At 42.7% G+C, this 19,723-nt stretch overlaps 1 protein-coding gene across 1 annotated transcript in view; it reads left to right on the forward strand.

The window, feature by feature from the left end:
- The window catches only part of LOC124613599 (endothelin-converting enzyme-like 1), a 326,983-nt gene that overhangs the window by 23,551 nt on the left and 283,709 nt on the right, over window positions 1–19,723 (forward strand). Inside the window, exon 2 of the mRNA XM_047142314.1 lies at window positions 15,543–15,708. Coding sequence (XP_046998270.1) covers window positions 15,543–15,708 — 166 coding nt within the window. The remainder of the gene's footprint in view (window positions 1–15,542; window positions 15,709–19,723) is intronic.

The raw sequence follows: 19,723 nt of genomic DNA on the forward strand, positions 1-19,723 counted from the left end.
CCCTAGAACTACTTGAACCTAACTAAGGACACCACACACACCCATGCCCAAGGCAGGATTCGAACCTGCGACCGTAGCAGTCGCGCGGTTCAGGACTGAAGCGCCTAGAACCGCTCGGCTACCGCGGCAGTCTCCCAAGAATATACGCAAACTTTTGTTGATCCATTATGCCTTCCAGAATGACGAGATCACGCAGGGAATTCCACGAAAATATTCCCCGGACCATAACGCTCCCTTCTCTGGCTTGGACCATTCTGACGATTATTGCAGGGTGTTTTCTTTCGGACGTTTCACGCCAACTCATCGTCTTCGATGAAGATCTGGCCAGGTCACCTGTCGGCACTCAACTGAAGTTCAGCTGAGGTATCTGCGTGCAAATTCCTGCCTTCGTCGCCGATGAGCAGCCGTCGGAATGGGTGCATAAACCAGGTGCTTGCTGCGGATTCCCATATGCAACAACGTTTGCTGAACGGTTGTTGAGGAGACATGGTAGAATCCATTGGCTCATCTGGGTGGACAGTCGCTCAACGGTTGCATGTCTATTTGCCCGAACACGTCTCCGCAGCCATCGTTCACCCCTGTTGCCTCGGCATCGTTTTGGATAGCGCCATTTAACCACGGTGGACGCGAACAGTTTACAAACTTAGCCGCTTCGGAAATTTTTCCATCCTTGTCTTAAAAGCCAATGATCGTGTCCGTGGCTCCGTTTCTGCATTACGAAAGCAACTGCCCTGTTTTCCGTATCCTCCAGACACACACACACACACACACACACACACACACACACACTGCTTGTGCTGCCATCTGCCGTTTGTGAGGCATTACTGCGCGTTGACGTCAAACATAGGCGGTGGCCGCGTCATCATGACTGGACACTATGTAATCAAGGCATTATTCTTACTACGAGTATGTTGTAAACACATCATGCGTAAGATCTCGTTATTTGTTACCCTACCCCACGTTGCAACTGTAATGGCCAGCGCAGTAGTTTACCACTGCTAAGCACAGGAAGGCTTCTTGGGAACAGATTTGCATGTTTTTGACATGGATGAATAATCCTGTCGTTTTAGACTGTGCGTAAAACCATATTTGCATTAGTACGTGCGTCGAATGCAGAACGAGACTGAGCAGAGTTGCGGGAGAGCTCCTGGCATATCTCGCCTTGCCTAGGAACCCCCTCTCCTTCCTCCCCCTCCCCCCCCCCTCCCCCACCCCCCAGCCACACTCCCCATCCCGCCTCCGCATGCACTGTTGGGAGGCACTGACACGGCCCATGCTGCCCGCCTGGCGTTTTGCGCATGCTGCAGCTAGCGGCATTCAACTGTTCCCCGATTAAACCGCAGCCCGGCATCTGCCGCGCTACACATTCCGTGAAACAGAACAAAAGCGCTCGCGCTTCGCCAACTTCGGCGTGTTATCGCTGCCATTAGGCGCAGCCTCGTCCCGTGTTGTGCTCACACAAATTTGTAGCCGTACCTCACCCGCGACCACAAATGCGCTGAAATGAATACTGTTGGAAACTCGTTGTCATAATTCACTGCGTTTCTGTGATGATCATACAGCTGCTATTTCTCGCTACACAAAAATTAGAGCTGTGTAATCAGAGTTGTCAGAATTCAGTAGAAAACAACATGGCGATTCATTTCAAGAGCGCTTTATCACCGAATGATATTTCTATTATTTACAGTTGAAATAACGGAACATTGGGAAACAAATACATGCAACTACCATTGTCAATATTTCAGAAGAATATAAACAGGAACGAGTTTAGTCTGCAAGTTTCTCTTTTTGCTATTATAATTTGTTAAGGTTTAGCCATCTAAGTCATTGGCCATTAGAGGATCTCATACACGCAAATCGCATTTCCTGCTAACATTAACAGCATACCTTAACAAATACGATCACATTTAGATTTAGTGCTTTAAACAACACACATCAAGAAAAGTTTTGCATCACCTCGGTTCCGAGAGCTCCGAAACCTGTACAGAAAATTGGAATAGAGATGAACATAAACATAATTTCCGCTCTTTTTATTGCTCATGAGAACCACACATTGCATGTTCTACGTGGTCCAGATTGCTGTACACACCGTTACCTCTAATACCCAGGAGCACGCCCTCTTGCATTGATGCATTCCTGTATTCGTCGTGGCATACTACATCAATGCACTGTCGGTCCAGTTTCGGCGTTTCGGCGTAGATCCCTCAGAGTGGTTGGTGGGTGACGTCGTCCATAAACAGACCTTTTCAATCTACCCCAGGCATGCTCGATAGGGTTCATGACTGGAGAACATGCTGGCCACTCTAGTCGAGCAATACCGTTATCCTGAAGGAAGTCATTCACAATATGTGCAGGATGGGCGAACGAATTGTCGTCTATGAAGACGAATGCCTCGCAGGAAGCAGCCGATATGCTTACAGTATCGGTCTAAGGATGTATGGCTTTCACGTATTGTACAGCCGTTACGGCGCCTTCCATGACTGCCAACGGCGTACGTCGGCCTCACATAATGCCACCCCAAAACATCCGTGAACCTCCACCTTATGTCTGCAAGGTACGCAGGAGAGCTTCTGTAAAGTTTGGAAGGTAGGAGACGAGCTACTGGCAGAAGTAAAGCTGTGAGGACGGGGCGTGAGTCGTGCTTGGGTAGCTCGGATAGTAGAGCACTTTCCCGCGGAAGGCAAAGGTCCCGAGTTCCCGAGTTCGAGTCTCGGTCCGGCACACAGTTTTAATCTGCCAGGAAGGTTCATATCTCTTGTAGTTGTCAACTGTTTATTAAATCGACAACATACACTAAATGAATCTAAAACTTCCACTATTTTGGAGTGAAAACTGCCAATCATCAAAGAATGTCATTGCTATTTCATCTGAGTAAAAGTGACAACTTTAATCTCCAAAAACATTCAGCCTACCAAAAGATCTACATTATAAACTGTTGTGTGACGAAAATATTCAGTGGAACAGTTGCATCTAACTTCAACTTACCTCTTATAAGGGACCAGCTGTTACAATACCACATGTACAATGATAATAGAACAGTCAAGGTTCTATGAGAACAGATACAACTGATTTCTTTCAGTTTGGTGGACAAACTGGCATAGTTTCATTTTTGTCAATAAGAAGAACTACCTCTGTCTGTTATTTTCATGACCCTCTGTCCGTGTTGTGAGAGCAGCACACCCTACATCATGTGGTAGCACACCCTACATCATGTGATGTCCAGCTTTTTGTTTGCGCCAATGGTTCAAAATGTATTTATGTCAGCTTAGCACCTGACGTAGAAAAGAGAATGTCAAAGTTGTAGTCTTACATTGATGTGTTACAGCAAAAAAAAAAAAAAAACAAAAACAAAAAAAAAAAAAAAAAACACCATTTGATATAGTCTTCTTCCAGTACAGGCAACAAAACTTTACACTGGCTTGTGCAAGTAACTTCGATCATTGACCATCTCCTGAAATCTACCAATACATGTGTATGATATCAACACATGGACAGTATTTGTTTGTGGCTCATTGGAAGAGAGAGACACACTAAAAATCTTAGACGTTAGAGAGATTTTTATAGTTCATTGTTTTTCACCGTTTGACGAGTTTTTTTCTTCAGTATGCAAATAAATAGCATGAAAGATACTGTTCTGTATTGATATTTCATGCAGCTGAAATTCATGTAATACCCACATGCACTACAATGTATTTACAAGACTTCCAGACACACTACTTTTGAACATGAGGAACGAACTCAACTATACAAATTTGTCAATCAGACTAAAAGAAATCAGTTGAATTTCTTTTCGTGGAACCATGACTGCTTTACTATCGTCACAAATTGGTTTGTTGTTAATTTATTTATATTTTAGTAGCTGGTCGCTAATAAGGGGCAAGTTGATGTTAGATACAACTGTTCCACTGGACATTTCCTCACACAACAGCTTGTAACATGGATGTCTCAGTAGACTGAATGTTTTCAGAGATTAAAGTCCTTAGTTTTATTCAAATAGATGTCTCGAAATAACAAGGAATTTTCTGCAGTGATCGATAGTTTTCATACCAAAATAGTGGAAGTTTCTGATTAATTCAGGATGTGTTATTGATTTTGTACACAGCACTTTAAGAGGTGTGTGATAAGTTAACACATGTATAAGATATACTGTTTGGAACTTGACAAAGGCAGTTTGCTCACCCATCATCAACAACAGTTCATAGACTGAGTTTCACTTAGTTGGGTGTTATGAAATAATGAGGAGGGAAGCAAAGTGAATTGTAGCTTTCTGTTGTGTGTAAAAAGGACTATTTTTCCAATAGCGAAAAGATAGCGTGAATGCCGCTGTTCTGTTGTGATATTTAGGCATCTGAAATATAATACTCACTTCCACAGACACTAATTTTGAGTGTTCAGCGAATAGGAGAGCAGGAAGTCTATGGGAGGGTGCTGGAAGTGCCTGTGGCAGTGGGGCAGGTTGGCACCGATATATTGAATATCGACCACCTGTAGCGACCTCAACAGCTATTGGTCACAGCGGCGCCCCTCTGGCGAGTGCAGCTACTGGAGCTTCCTCTTGCTACCACGAGTCATAGTGGCGGGCCATAGCAAACTGTTGGCCTTTCTTCTTCCAGAGAGCGGTTTTTGCTCCATCCGTGATGAGTGGTAAAGTATTTTGCTATCGTTCCAGGGGTCGGCATTTCCTAGAAATACATTTGATTTCTGTAGATCTGAAACAGTATATCAATGTCGACCAAACACTGACCAAAGCAGACCATTGCCAGCCGATGACTTTCTTTTTGTACGATCAGTGAGAGCTTAGGACGAGCTGGGCAAGCAGAACCACTACCCACAGGAGGGTCCAGCTGCAGACTGGTAACAGGGTACCATTGTCATCCAAATGCTGACCAAAACAGAACACCTGCGGTGGAGGACCTCTTCTGTGCGTTCAGTGACAGTTTGGAACAGGCCTCGGTAACTCTGTGAGTGGGAGGGGGAGGGATGAATAGAGGTTGGATAGGAGGTAAGAATGGTTCTAAGCTGCTTAGTCTTTAGCCACACATCGAGGTAAAGACACATTCACAGTTCTGGTGAAAGTTTTTTTCCATATATATGTGATGTTATGACAGTGTTTTGTCTTCCTATTGAACCAAAGCCAGGAGGCACCAGTAGCATAACATAGACATTGCTATTGTGATTTTTTTTAAAGTAGTTACTTGCTTGTTAGAGGATTACGTCTCTCTCCTCTCAGGACACACAGGTACAGTCACAAGAAAAACACGTCTACCCGTCTCAGAATGTTCATTCAACAGTGGTCATGATTTTGGTTTGATCCTATCAGCAGTATCTTCTTTGTGAAATCTTCTACTCACCATAGTGGATGGAACTAGCTAGCTGAATGTGTGTTAGTGATTTTTGGTTGGTTCTGCTTACTTTGTAATATATTCAACGAAAGATTCAATATTCTCAGCCCAATATTCATTGTAGAAAACGTAAGTTCATTGGATGGAGATTTCATTATTTATATCCATTGTTGGCACTGCTGCCATCACAGTACTCGTTTTAAAAGCGTGGGACTGTGCCCTTTACACGATATAAGGTGAGGTCTGTCGGTATAATATTCACTATAGTAAACATAAAAATCGCACATGGAGGGTTACTTTATACTTATTTTGGAGATGTCATTGACTTAGTTCTATATCCACAATTTGCATTGTCAGAGTAATCGTTTTAAAACCGTAAGACTACACTCGTAATACGATGAGAAATGACGTCAGTCAGCACAATATTCGGTGTAGCAATCATAAGAATCACACCTGCGGAATACGCGATGGTAATATTTCATGCAGCAAATGAGTGTTCATGTTTACTCAGTCAATTTTTAAATAAATGACGTGACATTATGGCAGTTGAGCTGAGAAGAACGACAAACCTTTAGGCAGACATGCAATGTGTTACTTCATGGGCAGCACGTGACCCGTGTAAATTCCTCCACCATCTATTCCTGTGCAATCTGTACAGCAGGTATCTCGTCCTTCCTCGTTATACGAGAACACACACTCAAAGGTGTTATTCGGTATAGTTGAGCGCCTGAAACCTCTACCAGACAGCCTTTAGACAGTTGAAATGAAGAAGTAGATAAATGTGAGAGAGGATGCGTTATAAGCAACTGCATTGGTGGAGGCTAGATAGTGAAGACACTGCTCTCCACCTGTTGGGGACAGAGTGGGCGGATCGGCGCACAGAGTGATAATTAGTGTATAGATCTGAGAGTGTCCAATTCCCCATAGGACGTGTTATTTCAACGTTTTTCCGAGATAAGACTGATTTTACGTAGCTGAGGACCACTTTCAGACAGCGCCAGCAAATCCAGAACGTTTGAAAGCATGCCTCTGTTTACCATTAAGTTCTTCATCCGTGACAAATACGCATCTCACAATTGTTCCATTGGGGCCAGTATTTCCGAGAAGTCTTTTGTCCATCTGTGACCGATTTCTGCAGACCAGAAACAATAGAAACACGGCCAACAAAATGGTTCAAATGGCTGTGAGCACTATGGGGACTTAACTTCTGAGGTTATCAGTCCCCTAGAAATTAGAACTACTTAAACCTAACTAACCTAAGGACATCACAGCACATCCATGCCCGAGGCAGGATTCGAACCTGCGACCGTAGCGGTCGCGCGGTTCCAGACTGTAGCGCCTAGAACCGCTCGGCCACCAAGGCCGGCACACGGCCAACAGACAGAGCTCTTTGTGCACCATCAGCGTCATGTCAGAACAGGCCTGGAAAACTGGATCCATACCTATGGGGGTGGGGGGGGGGGGGGGGAGGAAGGAGAAGAGGTAGGGAAGGTAGAAGGTAAGGCTGGTCCTAAGCTTCTTAATCTGTATCCACACACCAAGTTGAAACACATGCAGCTGCTGCCACTATCTCGTGACGAGATCTTTTGGGGTTAGTTTTAGCGGTAGTTGTGTTATTACAAAGATTTTTCTCAATTCCCAACGCAGATGTTACATTTTGATCCATTGTTCACGAGCGGTGGGTTTTTCACAATATCGATGTGTAACAAGAGCAATGATGCGTTTTCTGTCAATTGTGGTGTGTGTATTGGCCTTCCTACGCTTCAGTGATAGTTTACTGCCCTGTTTCTTTCATGTCGCTGTGTACAAGTTGCTTAGCTGGTCGGTAGCAGGCTACTTTTCGTACGTTTCACTGATAGTTTGCTGTCCTATCTTTTCTTACTATATATCTGTGCCTGTGTTCCTCAGCAGTTATGTTATCTGAAGATCAGTATTGAGGCAACTCTTCCTACACTACAGTGAACGTTCTTCGTTCTATCCATTGTTATTGTGTACAGCTTCCTCAGCAATTGTATACATGCATATCGGACAGAGGCATTTCTTCTGGCAGCAGCTGTTTGACAGTTTCCCACCAGTTTCGAATGCTATGTAGACTAGGGCACACAACAAGATGAACATACATACACCCCACAAAAGTGGGATGGGGTGGCTGTAGGATACTTTCCAGCATCCTCTGCTGGCGATATAGTGGACTAGAGCAATCAGTCTTTAAACTTCGAAAAAAATACACACGTGCGATGGAAAACAGCAGGGAGCAGTTCCAGTGGAAAGTGTGGTTGGGAGCTGGTGAAGAGTCAAGGCAGCTGTAGGACAATCCAGCAGCAGGAAAACACCCTAAAAAATAAATAAGGTATATATATATATAAAGACAGTATCTTATACTCTTCCTCTCCAGTAGCTCAGGACAGATTGCATCTTTCTACCACCATTTCACATGTTGGGGAGGGGAGGGGACTTGGGGAAGAGAGGGGAAGTGAAGGAGGGTACAGGAAGTGAGGGAGGGGGTAGAAGGGAGGGTGGCAATGTCATCAATGCGATGTCTCCACACCTATCAGGCAGAGAGAGCCGCCATCTTGAATAAATTTGGCAACAATGCACATTGTTCTATACGGACATTATGGGCACATATGGCTACCCATGTCTCATAACGTAAAATCTCTGAAAACTGTGCAATAGCTATATAGCCATTAGGTATCAGACTTTGAATGTACTTCAGACGAGCTGTCCCACTTGTCACCAGTTCTATTCAACCTATGTCTCATACTGGCACAATAAATTTCAACCTAGGCAGGGATACGTTGTAATACTGTCTTAAATTGCTGTGAATTTCTTGAGCTAACTATCAATGTGGCAAAAAGTGACACTTTCTATGTAATTATTTAATGATGCACTACCAATGTCAAGAGTAAGATGCGTCTTATGAACATTAGAGGTATAGATGCACGTTTGGTAGAATCTCTTTCGTAACAGACTATCTATTGCACTGCATTCGGAATGCATCTCATTCTACTCTATTAACTGCGTTCCCGTATATTTTGTCCTCTATATTTTACCATTTTGCTGCAAAGTGACTATGTTCTTTTCAGTATTCTGCAGCAGGTCACATTTTCAACAAATTTTCCATTTCAGTTAAGTGAAACAAATTAATTAATTAATAAAAAGAACAAAAGAAGACAAAATAGAGAATGTGATGTATGGTGTCCGATCTGTCAGTGTCTCAAATTCCTGACTCTACTGTCTCTATTTAAGCCCTTGTGTTACTCGTTACCGAGCCTCACGCTCCATATGAACATCACCCTACGTGATGTATGCCTGTCTTTAAAATGCACAGGCCGGCCGCGGTGGTCTCGCGGTTCTAGGCGCGCAGTCAGGAACCGTGCGACTGCTACGGTCGCAGGTTCGAATCCTGCCTCGGGCATGGATGTGTCTGATGTCCTTAGGTTAGTTAGGTTTAAGTAGTTCTAAGTTCTAGGGGACTGATGACCACAGCAGTTGAGTCCCATAGTGCTCAGAGCCATTATTTTTTAAAATGCACAGAAATGTGTCACACTACGACTAAGGATTCTCCTGCCACTGTTCCATACTATTAGAGATTTCGGTCTCCTGTTTTAAGTATGGATCATGGCCTCTCAGCGTGGTAGTTTTAACAGAAGGAAAGGCGTGCATTTCATTAAAAAATGTAATTACTGTGCTGGTGTAGATAAAGGAAAGCAATATTAGCTACACCGTGATGCTTGAGACTTCCTGACATACTAAATGTTCTGGTGTCGTTGCTAAATTTCAAACGTAGGAAATTCTAGTGCTCACCTTTCTGGAACCTGTGTAGACAAACTGCAAGAACAGCTGCTAATTTAAGTGGTCGACTACTAAAATGTATGTCTACTCATTGAACGGGATGTTTTGACTCATGCGTGGTCGTCTGTTGTGACTTCATTGAAAGGCAATATGTGGGCAATTCCTTTCCAGAAAAAATCATCACAGGTGACGAGAGTTAGTGTTCTCAATATGAACCAATCAGAGAACGACAAAGTGAAGTTCAAATAAAAAGTGAACACTTTGACATTATAGCTGACATTAAGCCAGTGTGATGCACGAGCCGAACAACATCCTGAAGAAGGACTATCCTGATAGTTTCACTTGGCTGTTCGAACGTTCTGTGCGTGGTACTCAAGTGAGAGGGAGGGGGGGGGGGGAGGGGGCGGAGGAAGGGGTGATTGTAGAATGCCTGAGGCATAAAAACAATCGTCTTTCGTCAGACTCCATTGTCTATTCCATGGCGTTGCGTTTGGTCATAGAATCGCCCCCGCAAGGCAGGCTTCTGTCGTTATTGGCATTCTTAGCTTCTAGTATTGGGTGACAGTATCCGAGAGAGAAAGAGAGGGGGGAGGGGGATTATCATGCTACGGTACTACTGTTGCAAGTACGTAAACGACTGGCAGCCTCACTCCATATCCTGGGTCAACCGTCTCCACTGTAAAATCGCAGAACTCCTACACCACCCTCACAGAGTGATATCTCAAACGCCTGAATATAATTTAACATCCTTTCACGTTGTGATACTTCACACAAATCGCAGTGCTTTTGCGTCTGCAATTCTTACCGCTCTTCATGAATAAATACTGCTGTATCACTGTTAATGTACAACTAAAACTTTCGTAAAAAGAAACCAAAGACAGAGCCGAGCAGTACTGAATGCAGAATTGATGCTGAAAAGTAACAGGGCAAACAGGAAGTACCGTGAGTGCACGATACAAATTATTTCCAAACAACACAACGTATACCATCGACATTTGCACTGCTGTGCAGACAATTTCGGTGTACTATAGATACAAAGATAAATGAGGTTTAATGGTGTCGTGTTTGTGTTGATCATGACACTGGCACCAGTGTTGCAGGCTGGCCGCTTTTGACTCCAGAATGGCGTCTGCGGAATGCCATGGCGAGCGCGGTGTGAAGAATGATGGCTCAATAGAACATTCGGTATAATTCAACGTTTTTCATACAGAGGGAGGACGGCTGTGGTATAGTGATGACTATGGCTGGCAACAGAAAATGAGTTCACTGAGGTAGCGGTATAGTGAGTCGGTGTAACAGCGGTTGGCGGCGACGGCGCCCTTGCTGATGCGCGAAAGGTGACCGGTACACAGCTCACTGAGCCACAACTAGACTGGCGTAACCTGGCCGCGACGGGGCCTCGAACCCAGGACTCTTGAGGACTGGCTGGAGTATCAGTAGACGCCACGCAACGAGAATCGTCGTTTCTGCAGTACCAGTTCGGAGCCTGGAACCGTCAGGGCTCGCTGAACAGCGGCCTCGCCTAGTTGACTGTGCTGCTCGATGAAGCTGTAGATACTCAGCATTTCATTTGACTGATCACTGAGGTGGAGACTGCGCCGAACGAGTGCACGATTCCGATGGCTACTGTTTGAACTGGGGGCTTATATATGCCGGTAGAGGTTGATTCAGAAAGAAGGAACAGATTTGAATCGTTTAGTACAGATAACATATGAAAGACAGAAACACACTGCGCATGTCAGTGGATAGAGGGAGATTCCGTTCGCGCATACACTATACCACACATTCGACATGGAACCATGTTGCTCGAGAAGCGTCGAAACCGTGGTCCATTTCATTCCAAATACGAATCAACTGGTCCCTGTCTATTAAATCGATAGCTTCAAGAATTTGATTTCTGAGCTTCTGAAGACTAGCTGCCATAGATGGGACAAAGACTCGGTCTTTTGTGTACGGCCACAGAAAATCGCAAGGTGTGAGGTTTGATGGCCTGGCAGGCCAGAAACAATGAACAAGATCTTGTCCTCCACGTCTCCCTCCAAATGCAATGTTGTGGGATTGTGGAGGGAAGAAAGGGGGGAAGAGAGGCGTGGCGCCATCTTACACAAAAATGAAGTCATTGGAACGTTAGTGAAGTTGAGGTAACAACCAATTTTGCAGCATGTCCAGGTACGACATTTCTGTCACAGTTTCGACGACGACGCTTGGATTTTGTGACCCCTAAATTATTACACTGTGGCGATTTACTTTACCCAGTTTGGTGAAACATCGATTCGTTCGAAAAAAATGAGTCGTCCAGAAAAAATGTCCTCTGCCATGTCCTGGAGAAGTGAGTTACAAAATTCGTAACTTGTTTTATGGTCACCGGTAAGCAATTGCCGTAGTAACTGCAACTTGTTAGGTTACACATGTTGGCGTCGTTTCAGGACACGTCACACAATTGTATGACGAAGCTCAAGTTCCTGGTCTGCTCGTCTCGTGGACTTTCGAGCGCTCCGTGTGAATGCACCTCGCATGCGTTCGACATTTTCATCAGACGCACGTGCCCGACTAGTGCTCTTCCCTTCGCATATGCAACCAACTTCCAATAATTTTATACGCCAGTCGTAAATCTGCTTGTGCAGAGGTGGCTTCTTGCCGAATGGACGGCGGAATTCACGTGCCGCTTGAACAGTGGAGTGACTATGCGCAAATTCCAACACACAAAATGATTTCTCTTGTGTGTAGTCACCATGCCGCTGCAAAAAACAACAGCACAGCTGTGTCAAAACTTTGAACCGTCCTCTATCAAGTGTTTCTCTCTTTCATAGTTTGTCAGTAATAAATAAATTTCGTATCTCTTTTTGAATCAGCCCGTACTTCGTCTGTCTGGGTGTGTTGTGAAAGGAGTTCGGTTCCCATCACGTTGAATACTGTAAAACGTTGCTTTGTACTACAGCATGTATCTATCCATCTCATCGCTACAGCAGACAACGGTGTAACTGAATGCTGCGTTAACACTCTTAACTACAATATTACACAGGTGGCTGATCCGCGTACCACTTGGCGAGCTGCTATAACCTAACCTAATCTGTTGTTGTAATAACTGGTGAGAAAACAAACGAGGTGCACGTAGTCTGTAGAAACCACCACTGGCCCCTTACTCCAAAATACATAGAAAATAGCTCTGAAAAGACTCTCAGCTTTTAGCTGGTCGTACACGAGAGAATTTTCGCGCCGCGCCAGAACCGCAGGCCAATTTCACGGGTGTCTCTGACTATCTGGCTCGCCAATCTGTGGTCCGTCGTTTCCCACGAACGTTCAGTCCTTGCCCGTCGCATCTACCTCTCCTATATGACAGCAGACCGGATCCGTTGGTTGTGGGGGCAAATCAGTGGACTTTTGTGATTTATCAGCGGACCCAGGACTGCCGTGCGTGCATGGCAGGCCAGAGACCAAGAGCGACGGCTTTCAGTAGTTGCCATTGCCTCACCGCAAGTACGTTGTACGGCGAGACGTCTAATACGCATTTTATTTATTGTACCATATTTTTGCACTTTGAAAGTAGTTTATATCTTAGAGAGAAAGCATGGACGATTCTAGGAAGAAAACTTTGGCAGTCACTGGCTGTTTGAGCTTTCGTAAAGTACAGTAATTCATAATACCTGTTGAATAACAGACAACACAGTTATATACAGCTCATCCCCCCCTCCCCCCTCTCCGTCTGTTTTACGGTTCCTTCAAGAAACCTACAACTTTCTGAGATTATTTCATAAATTATTGATGGTATTTTAAAAGCCTCTCTACATTTACAAGGAAATGCGAATTTTTCTGAACAAACCGTTTCGACCTGTTGAAATAGAGCATCAGCACTGTTCTGCAATGAAACATATTTACAGCCTGACCTGCTACCTGCAACTAAAAACAGATTGTTACAAAAGGTGTTGATGTTACTTACGATAAATTATGTCCTACTTTCGCTCACATCAAGAAAAGCTTCCTGCTCTCATATTTATGAGATGTTTCCTCGTCTGGCAATGTTGTTAGTTTTTATAAGACTTTGCTCCACTGTCTACAAACTTTTGAACCATCTCATTGTATGTCTCAATATTTACTTTCTTGTCTGTATAATGTACACGTCAGTTTTCCAAAACGAGATATTTCACAGTACAGTTCTATAAGTTTTTCAATGTGGTCATTGGTCCACCTCGTGTATTAGACCTACAACGATTAAAACTTCCTGTAACAGGAAAAACATTCATTCACCTGGTCGAATATGACCTATATTCCTCTTGTTGCCATGTTAAAATTTGCCTCTTTTGTCAGAACAGAGGGGAATTCACACACTGTCACCTTTATAAAATCCTAATGAAGTTGCAAATGCGACAGAATCCTGAAACAGTCGTTTATTAAATGACGAACTGGGGGCAGACTAGGTCAAAAGCTTATGAAAGAAAACATTCGCGGTATAAATGTGAATGTGTAATTTCTTCGGATATCTTGTTGCAAAGTCACCTTCATTCTCATTTCATCATATACCGATCACTCTTAAAAAAATTATCTCATTCTATTACAGAAGTCTGCAGTTACTCGCATATCGCGGTAGACGAGAAAGTTCCACTTGTTTATCACAGGCGAAATACTCTTTTTCTTTGCGTGCTATCAGTTACCAAAATCTCATTCCGATATCTCACACTGTTTTTTGATGTAGGAAGTGTGTTATGAGTATTTAATTCTAGCTTTATTGCTGGTGCGCGCGATCGTAAAAGAGTGTGATACATAACATCAATTTTCTCGAGATCGGTGGTAGATAGAGGGCTCCTCTCAAGTCTAAAGAAAAATTCACTTTATTAGCTAAATTTCATATGCACAATATAATGTCTAATATATACCAAACACAAGTTAATAGCGATCCGTACAACCATTAGCGAAATGACAGGGACTTTATCACGAAGCTGTACCTGACGTAAAAATCAATTTTTCTTACTCAACAATTTCTTTGATGTCGTGTGAGAAAAACTGTGGGGTAGTTGTCGTGAGCACGCCGTTCTGCTGGAGTAGCGCGACGCCGAAAACTCACTAATTTGGCTCCATCGCAGGGATCCTCCCGTCTGTGTATATGTTGACAGGCCGGATCGTAGGTTCCGAGAACTGCGGCTATCGGTCTGCACTAAAGCACGGGCGCGGACTGCAGCGATTCAAGATACTACCTGAAATATCTACGGCCCGTCACGGAAATCTGTTCGTGTATGGTCAGTCATAATTTGTCAGCGCAGTTCGGACTAGCCCGGTATTTAGTATTGTAACTGACTTTTTTACGGAGAGAAGCAGCAGACTGAGTTGCAAAGTATCACGTGTGATACGAGTATAGCTATCACACCCAACAGACAAGAATTAACTGGTGAAATTGTAAACGATGTTTTTCAGAAAATCATTAAGTGGTTCCCTGCAAATGTGCTCTCATTAAACTTTGACAAACTACAGTATATACAGTTCCACACAGTAAATGGAATGACACCATTAATAAATATAGACTTCGATCAGAAATCGGTAGCTAAGGTAGAATATTCAAAATTTCTAGGTGTATGAGGGGTTGAACTGGAAAAAACACACTGAGGATCTGCTGAAACGTTTGAGTTCAGCTACTTATGCTATTAGGGTCATTGCAAATTTTGGCGATATACATCTCAGTAAATTAGCTTACCACGCCTATTTTCATTCTCTACTTTAGTATGGAATCATATTCTGGGGTAACTCAGCATTGAGTAAAAGAGTGTTCATTGCACAAAAGCGTGTAATCAGAATAATTGCTGGAGCTCATCCAAGATGATCCTGCAAACACTTATTTAAAGAGCTAGAGATCTTCACTGTAGCCTCACAATATATATATTCACTTGTGAAATTTTTTATTAACAATCCGAACGAATTCAAAACTAATAGCACTAGAAGAAAGGATGATCTTCACTATTCAAGGTTAAATCTTTGGCTCAGAAGGGGGTAAATTATGCTGCCACAAAAGTCTTTTGTCACTTACCTAATAGCATCAAAAGCCTGGCAGATAGCCATATAGCATTTAAAAGGAAATTAAAAGAATTTCTTAATGGCAACTCCTACTCATTAGATGATTTTTTGGATATAGTAAGTGGGTAATTTCCCCAACCCCCCCCCCCCTCCCACACACACACACATACAAAAAATTAATTAAAAATATCAAGTGTCATGTAATATTTTGTGTAATGTAATATCTTGTATAGACACCTGTTATTAACCTGACACGTTCCACATCATTACGAAGTGTCGCATTCATGATCTATGGAACAAGTACTAATCTAATCTGTGCATGTGTGTCTGCAGGAGGAGGATGGCTGCAGCGGCGCGGGCCGCGGCCGGCTGGACGGCGGGGGCGGCGGGGGCGGCGTGTGCGAGACGCTGGCGTGCCGGCACGCCGCCTCCAGCCTGCTCGCCGCGGTCGACTGGCGCGCCGACCCCTGCGCGGACTTCTACGGCTTCGCCTGCGGCGCCGCCTCCAACAGCGCCCCGCCGCCGCTCAGCTTCGCCGCCATCCAGCGCCGAGTCGACGCCCAGATCCAACGTGAGTGCCCGCATGCTCTCACTTTACACTTAATGTGGTGGTCTTGTAAGCAGCTGCCGTTGCCTGTGGACTGGCTGAAATATCAGTTTATGAAGTTTATAATTCGTGTGTACAAACATGTAGTAGGGAATTCGAAACATTTTTAGGTTTATTAGACTTTCTACTTTAAATATGTATGTGAAGCTTGTTTCCAGCAGGTACTACGCCCAAAAACTCTAAGAAATGATTTATAGTTGGCAGGATCTACCTAATAGCTTGGTGTCTCTTAACAAGTAAATATTTTCTTGCAATAACCACCGTATCTCTTATACAGAGGTCGTCTGACCCAGCATTTTACGCCAAACACAGCAAATCCCTTTGAAGTTTAAAGTATCAATTCTCTTGCACTGATCTGACTGCGTATTGTGACGTCAAATTGCCGTGTAACAGTGAACATTTGACACCGAACGAGGTGGCGCAGTAGTTAGCGCACTGGACCAACACCGACTCTATAGAAGGCCCTGGCGCTACGTCATCAGTCGTTAGTGACGTCACAACGCCTAGGCATGTCACATGGCGTATGATCGTAGTGTTGGTTGTGCAGTGCCGTTCCTTTTGTTTTACTTATTGTGTTTTTTAGTCTACAGCAGTTATAGTGAGAGTTTTCACCATGGTGTACAAGTGTTGTGTTCCTCGCTGTAACGGGAATTGGCCAAATGGCCCTAAGGTCCAAGTGTTTTCGTTTCCTAACGACGAAGACCTTCGTCGCAAGTGGATTGCCGCCATTCACAGGGATGCATTTTCACCAACCAAATATTCCAAAGTAAGTAAATCCGATAGTGTTCCATGTTTTCAGTTTTTGTAGTTCCTTATTCTTTGTTTATACCTTTTGAAGACCTGTACGATATTTTACCCAGGCACCACTACTGGTTTTGTGTCGTCAGTCTTACGTAGGAAACGAATTTTGACCGGTCAGTTCAGCAACTAGTATTCACAATTGAATACACGAAATCGCTTTTTCTACATTATTTTTTATTTACTCGAAGGAACGATTTATTTGACCTGTATGTAGGCAAAGACTGCTTTTCAGAGTAAAGATCATACAGTTAGCTGTGTTGTGACAAGTCAGGTTTTAGCAAAGATTTCCACTGAAAATAATAGTACGATGTGTAAATTCGAAGTTATGAGCTCTAATACAATCGAATTAGGGTTCAACTTTTGGCATTTTTTTTGAAATTATTTGCAGGTATGTGAACTACAATTTCCAAAAGAGAATTCAGTAATACAGAACTATGATCTTCATTTGTAGTTTTACGATACTAAGAAAATCTTTCATCTAAATAAAACTGCAGAATCCAAAACAATACCTAACATTTTGTCCAAAAATAAGAGATTTATAGTGATAAGCACGCCCAGGCGTTTCTGCCTAGCTGACGTGACGTCACCAACAAGCGCCGAGGCCTTCCTTTCAGTCGATGTTGACCGGACTCGCATACGGGAGGACGACGGTTTAAACCAGCGTCCGGCCATCCTGATTTAGATTTTTCGTAAGTTCCCTAAATCGCTTCAGACAAATACCCGGATGGTTCCTTCGAAAGGGCACGGCCGAATTCCTTCCCGTCCTTCCCTAGTCTGATGGGACCGATGACCTCGGTATTTGGTTCCCTCCCCCCAACCAACCAAGAAGTGAAATTTGAAAATTTGAACTGATGCAGAATCAGTCTTTACCAAAGTCGCAAATTAATAGGTTGCATTATTCAGGCCAATTATGGTATCATGTGTTGGGAATAATTATTCATGAGCAAAATTGGTTCACCAAACAATAAACATTTTTGTAGGTGGCTTGAGAGTGAAGATGGTAGGGATCCAAAGAAAGTTAGTTCATGTCTGTGTCATGTTGTTTTTTCAAGTCAGTCTTAAAACCATACTGCGATTGTTTTGTGACAGTTGTGCATCTGAAAACAAAAACAATTGTATTTTATTTCCCTTGCGTGTGCTTGCTTCACAATATGGATTTCAGATTGAATGATTCTTTCCTGTACACGCCTGCAATTTGTCTTCTGGTACTGTAGAAAAAAATCCGAAAACTTGAAACTGTAACACTCCCAAAGGAATATGACAGTGTATTTGAGACATAGGGAATACTTCGCTCCCTGAATTGAGTTTTTATCTGGGCCAGCTTGCAAGAACTCAGTCAAATATGTTCCAAAGTCAAAAACCTTCAAAATTAGTCTAAACCTCTCATTATTCATCATACATCATCACTGCAAATGCAATGATACCTGTGCGCAAACACAAAATGACCAGAAATGTGGTAATGTAAGATCGTATTTTGCCTCAAGTAGAAGTTTTATCAAATAGTCGTCGTGTACAGCAGACAAAGAAATATGATTGCTATTCCCACTTTCTAAAATGGACTTCGAATTGAACCAAACACCTTTTTACAAAACTGTGGTACAGGATAATGATGTGCGAGTAGCTAATGAGAATGGAGACTAAAACATAGACGTTCTTTATGATGAACGGTGTTTTAAACCAAATCTCAGTAATACTAGAAAAAATTAGTTTCTATATGTGTAATAGTATCTCTTAAAAACCCAAAATATAATTATGTATGAATTGAATTAAATCCCGTTCTAGAACGTCCAGAAGAGAATTAAAACATGCAAAGTTATGCTCTACGTTAGACAAAGACAAGTTATTCCCTAAATTTTTGATTGCTAAACATGTCCTCTGAAGTCATTTGCAATAAATGTAACAAAATATATCTGTATTGAGGGTTATTTGCTCATGAAGTATAATTTGTATACTTTAAAAATAATTTTTATGACAACATGTACCAAATCGAAAATTAAATTCCTGACAACTGTACGATAATAATGAGGAATACCTTAAATTTTTGTAACCGATGTGAGTGAGGCCCACGCAATCTAAATATCAACTATTGTTTGCTTACGAGAACTATTCTGGTTACAGGGAATTTCTCTGCTCTACTCAAATCTTTGCCCTTTTGGAAACAAGCTTCGTATTTGAGGTCTGACCAAAAGTAACGGGAATTTTTGTTTCTCTTAAATAATCTTTATTTATTCGTCAACAACAACATTATGCCCCTCAAAGTAAACTTCCTCAGATATGGCACATTCGTGACAGTGCATTTTCCAATCTTGGAAGCACTTCTGGAACTCACTTTTCGTTATGGTGTTCAGCTCCTTCAGCGATTCTGCTTTTATCTCATCAATGATAGCGGAACAGCGTCCTTTCGTTTCTCTTCAGCCTCCGTAATAGAAAGAAGTCGTAGGGTGCCATTTCCGGTAAATAAGATGGCTGAGGTAAAGTAACGGTTTTGTTTTTTTGCCAAAAAATCTTAGAAAGTAAAAGTTCACCAAGCACTCCAAAACAAGTACAACCTTTTCGAATGTCAACAATAAACTAAAAATTCAAGCTACCGATTGAACTGGGGGCATACATACCGGTACAGATTGATTCAAAAATAAAGAACCAATTTTATTTGTTTATTATAGATAAACTTGAAAGATAGAAACACATTATGTGTGTCACTGCGTAGAAGAAGCTTCGAAGTTTTATGTTCGCAAAGACATATTACCGTACATTCGACATGAGCGCCATTTGTTGCTCGTGAAACATCGAAACGGTAGTCCTTTTCATTCCACATATAAATGAACAGGTCGCTGTTTTTTCGAATCAAGATATTTCTGAGCTCTTTAAGGATAACTGCCATAGGCGGGACAAAGACTCTGTCGCTTATGTATCCCCACATAAAAAAATCACCTGGTAACAGCTTGTATCTTGGTGTTCCTAGTGTGAAAGTTTGAGTATGCAGATGAAACTTCAGTTTAAACATTAATCATCACAGAAAAACATGAGGTGGAAGTCTTGTATTCAGATATGTAAGCAAACACGTAGTCATTCTGTTTATGTCTCTTTTACAAGCAATTTACATCTGAAGAAACGTACAAAACACAATATGAAAGCAAAATTTTGTATTCACATTGTAGTACAGTGTGATGCAAATTGT

This window comes from Schistocerca americana, chromosome 4 (assembly GCF_021461395.2).
Source record: "Schistocerca americana isolate TAMUIC-IGC-003095 chromosome 4, iqSchAmer2.1, whole genome shotgun sequence".
NCBI lineage: Eukaryota > Metazoa > Arthropoda > Insecta > Orthoptera > Acrididae > Schistocerca > Schistocerca americana.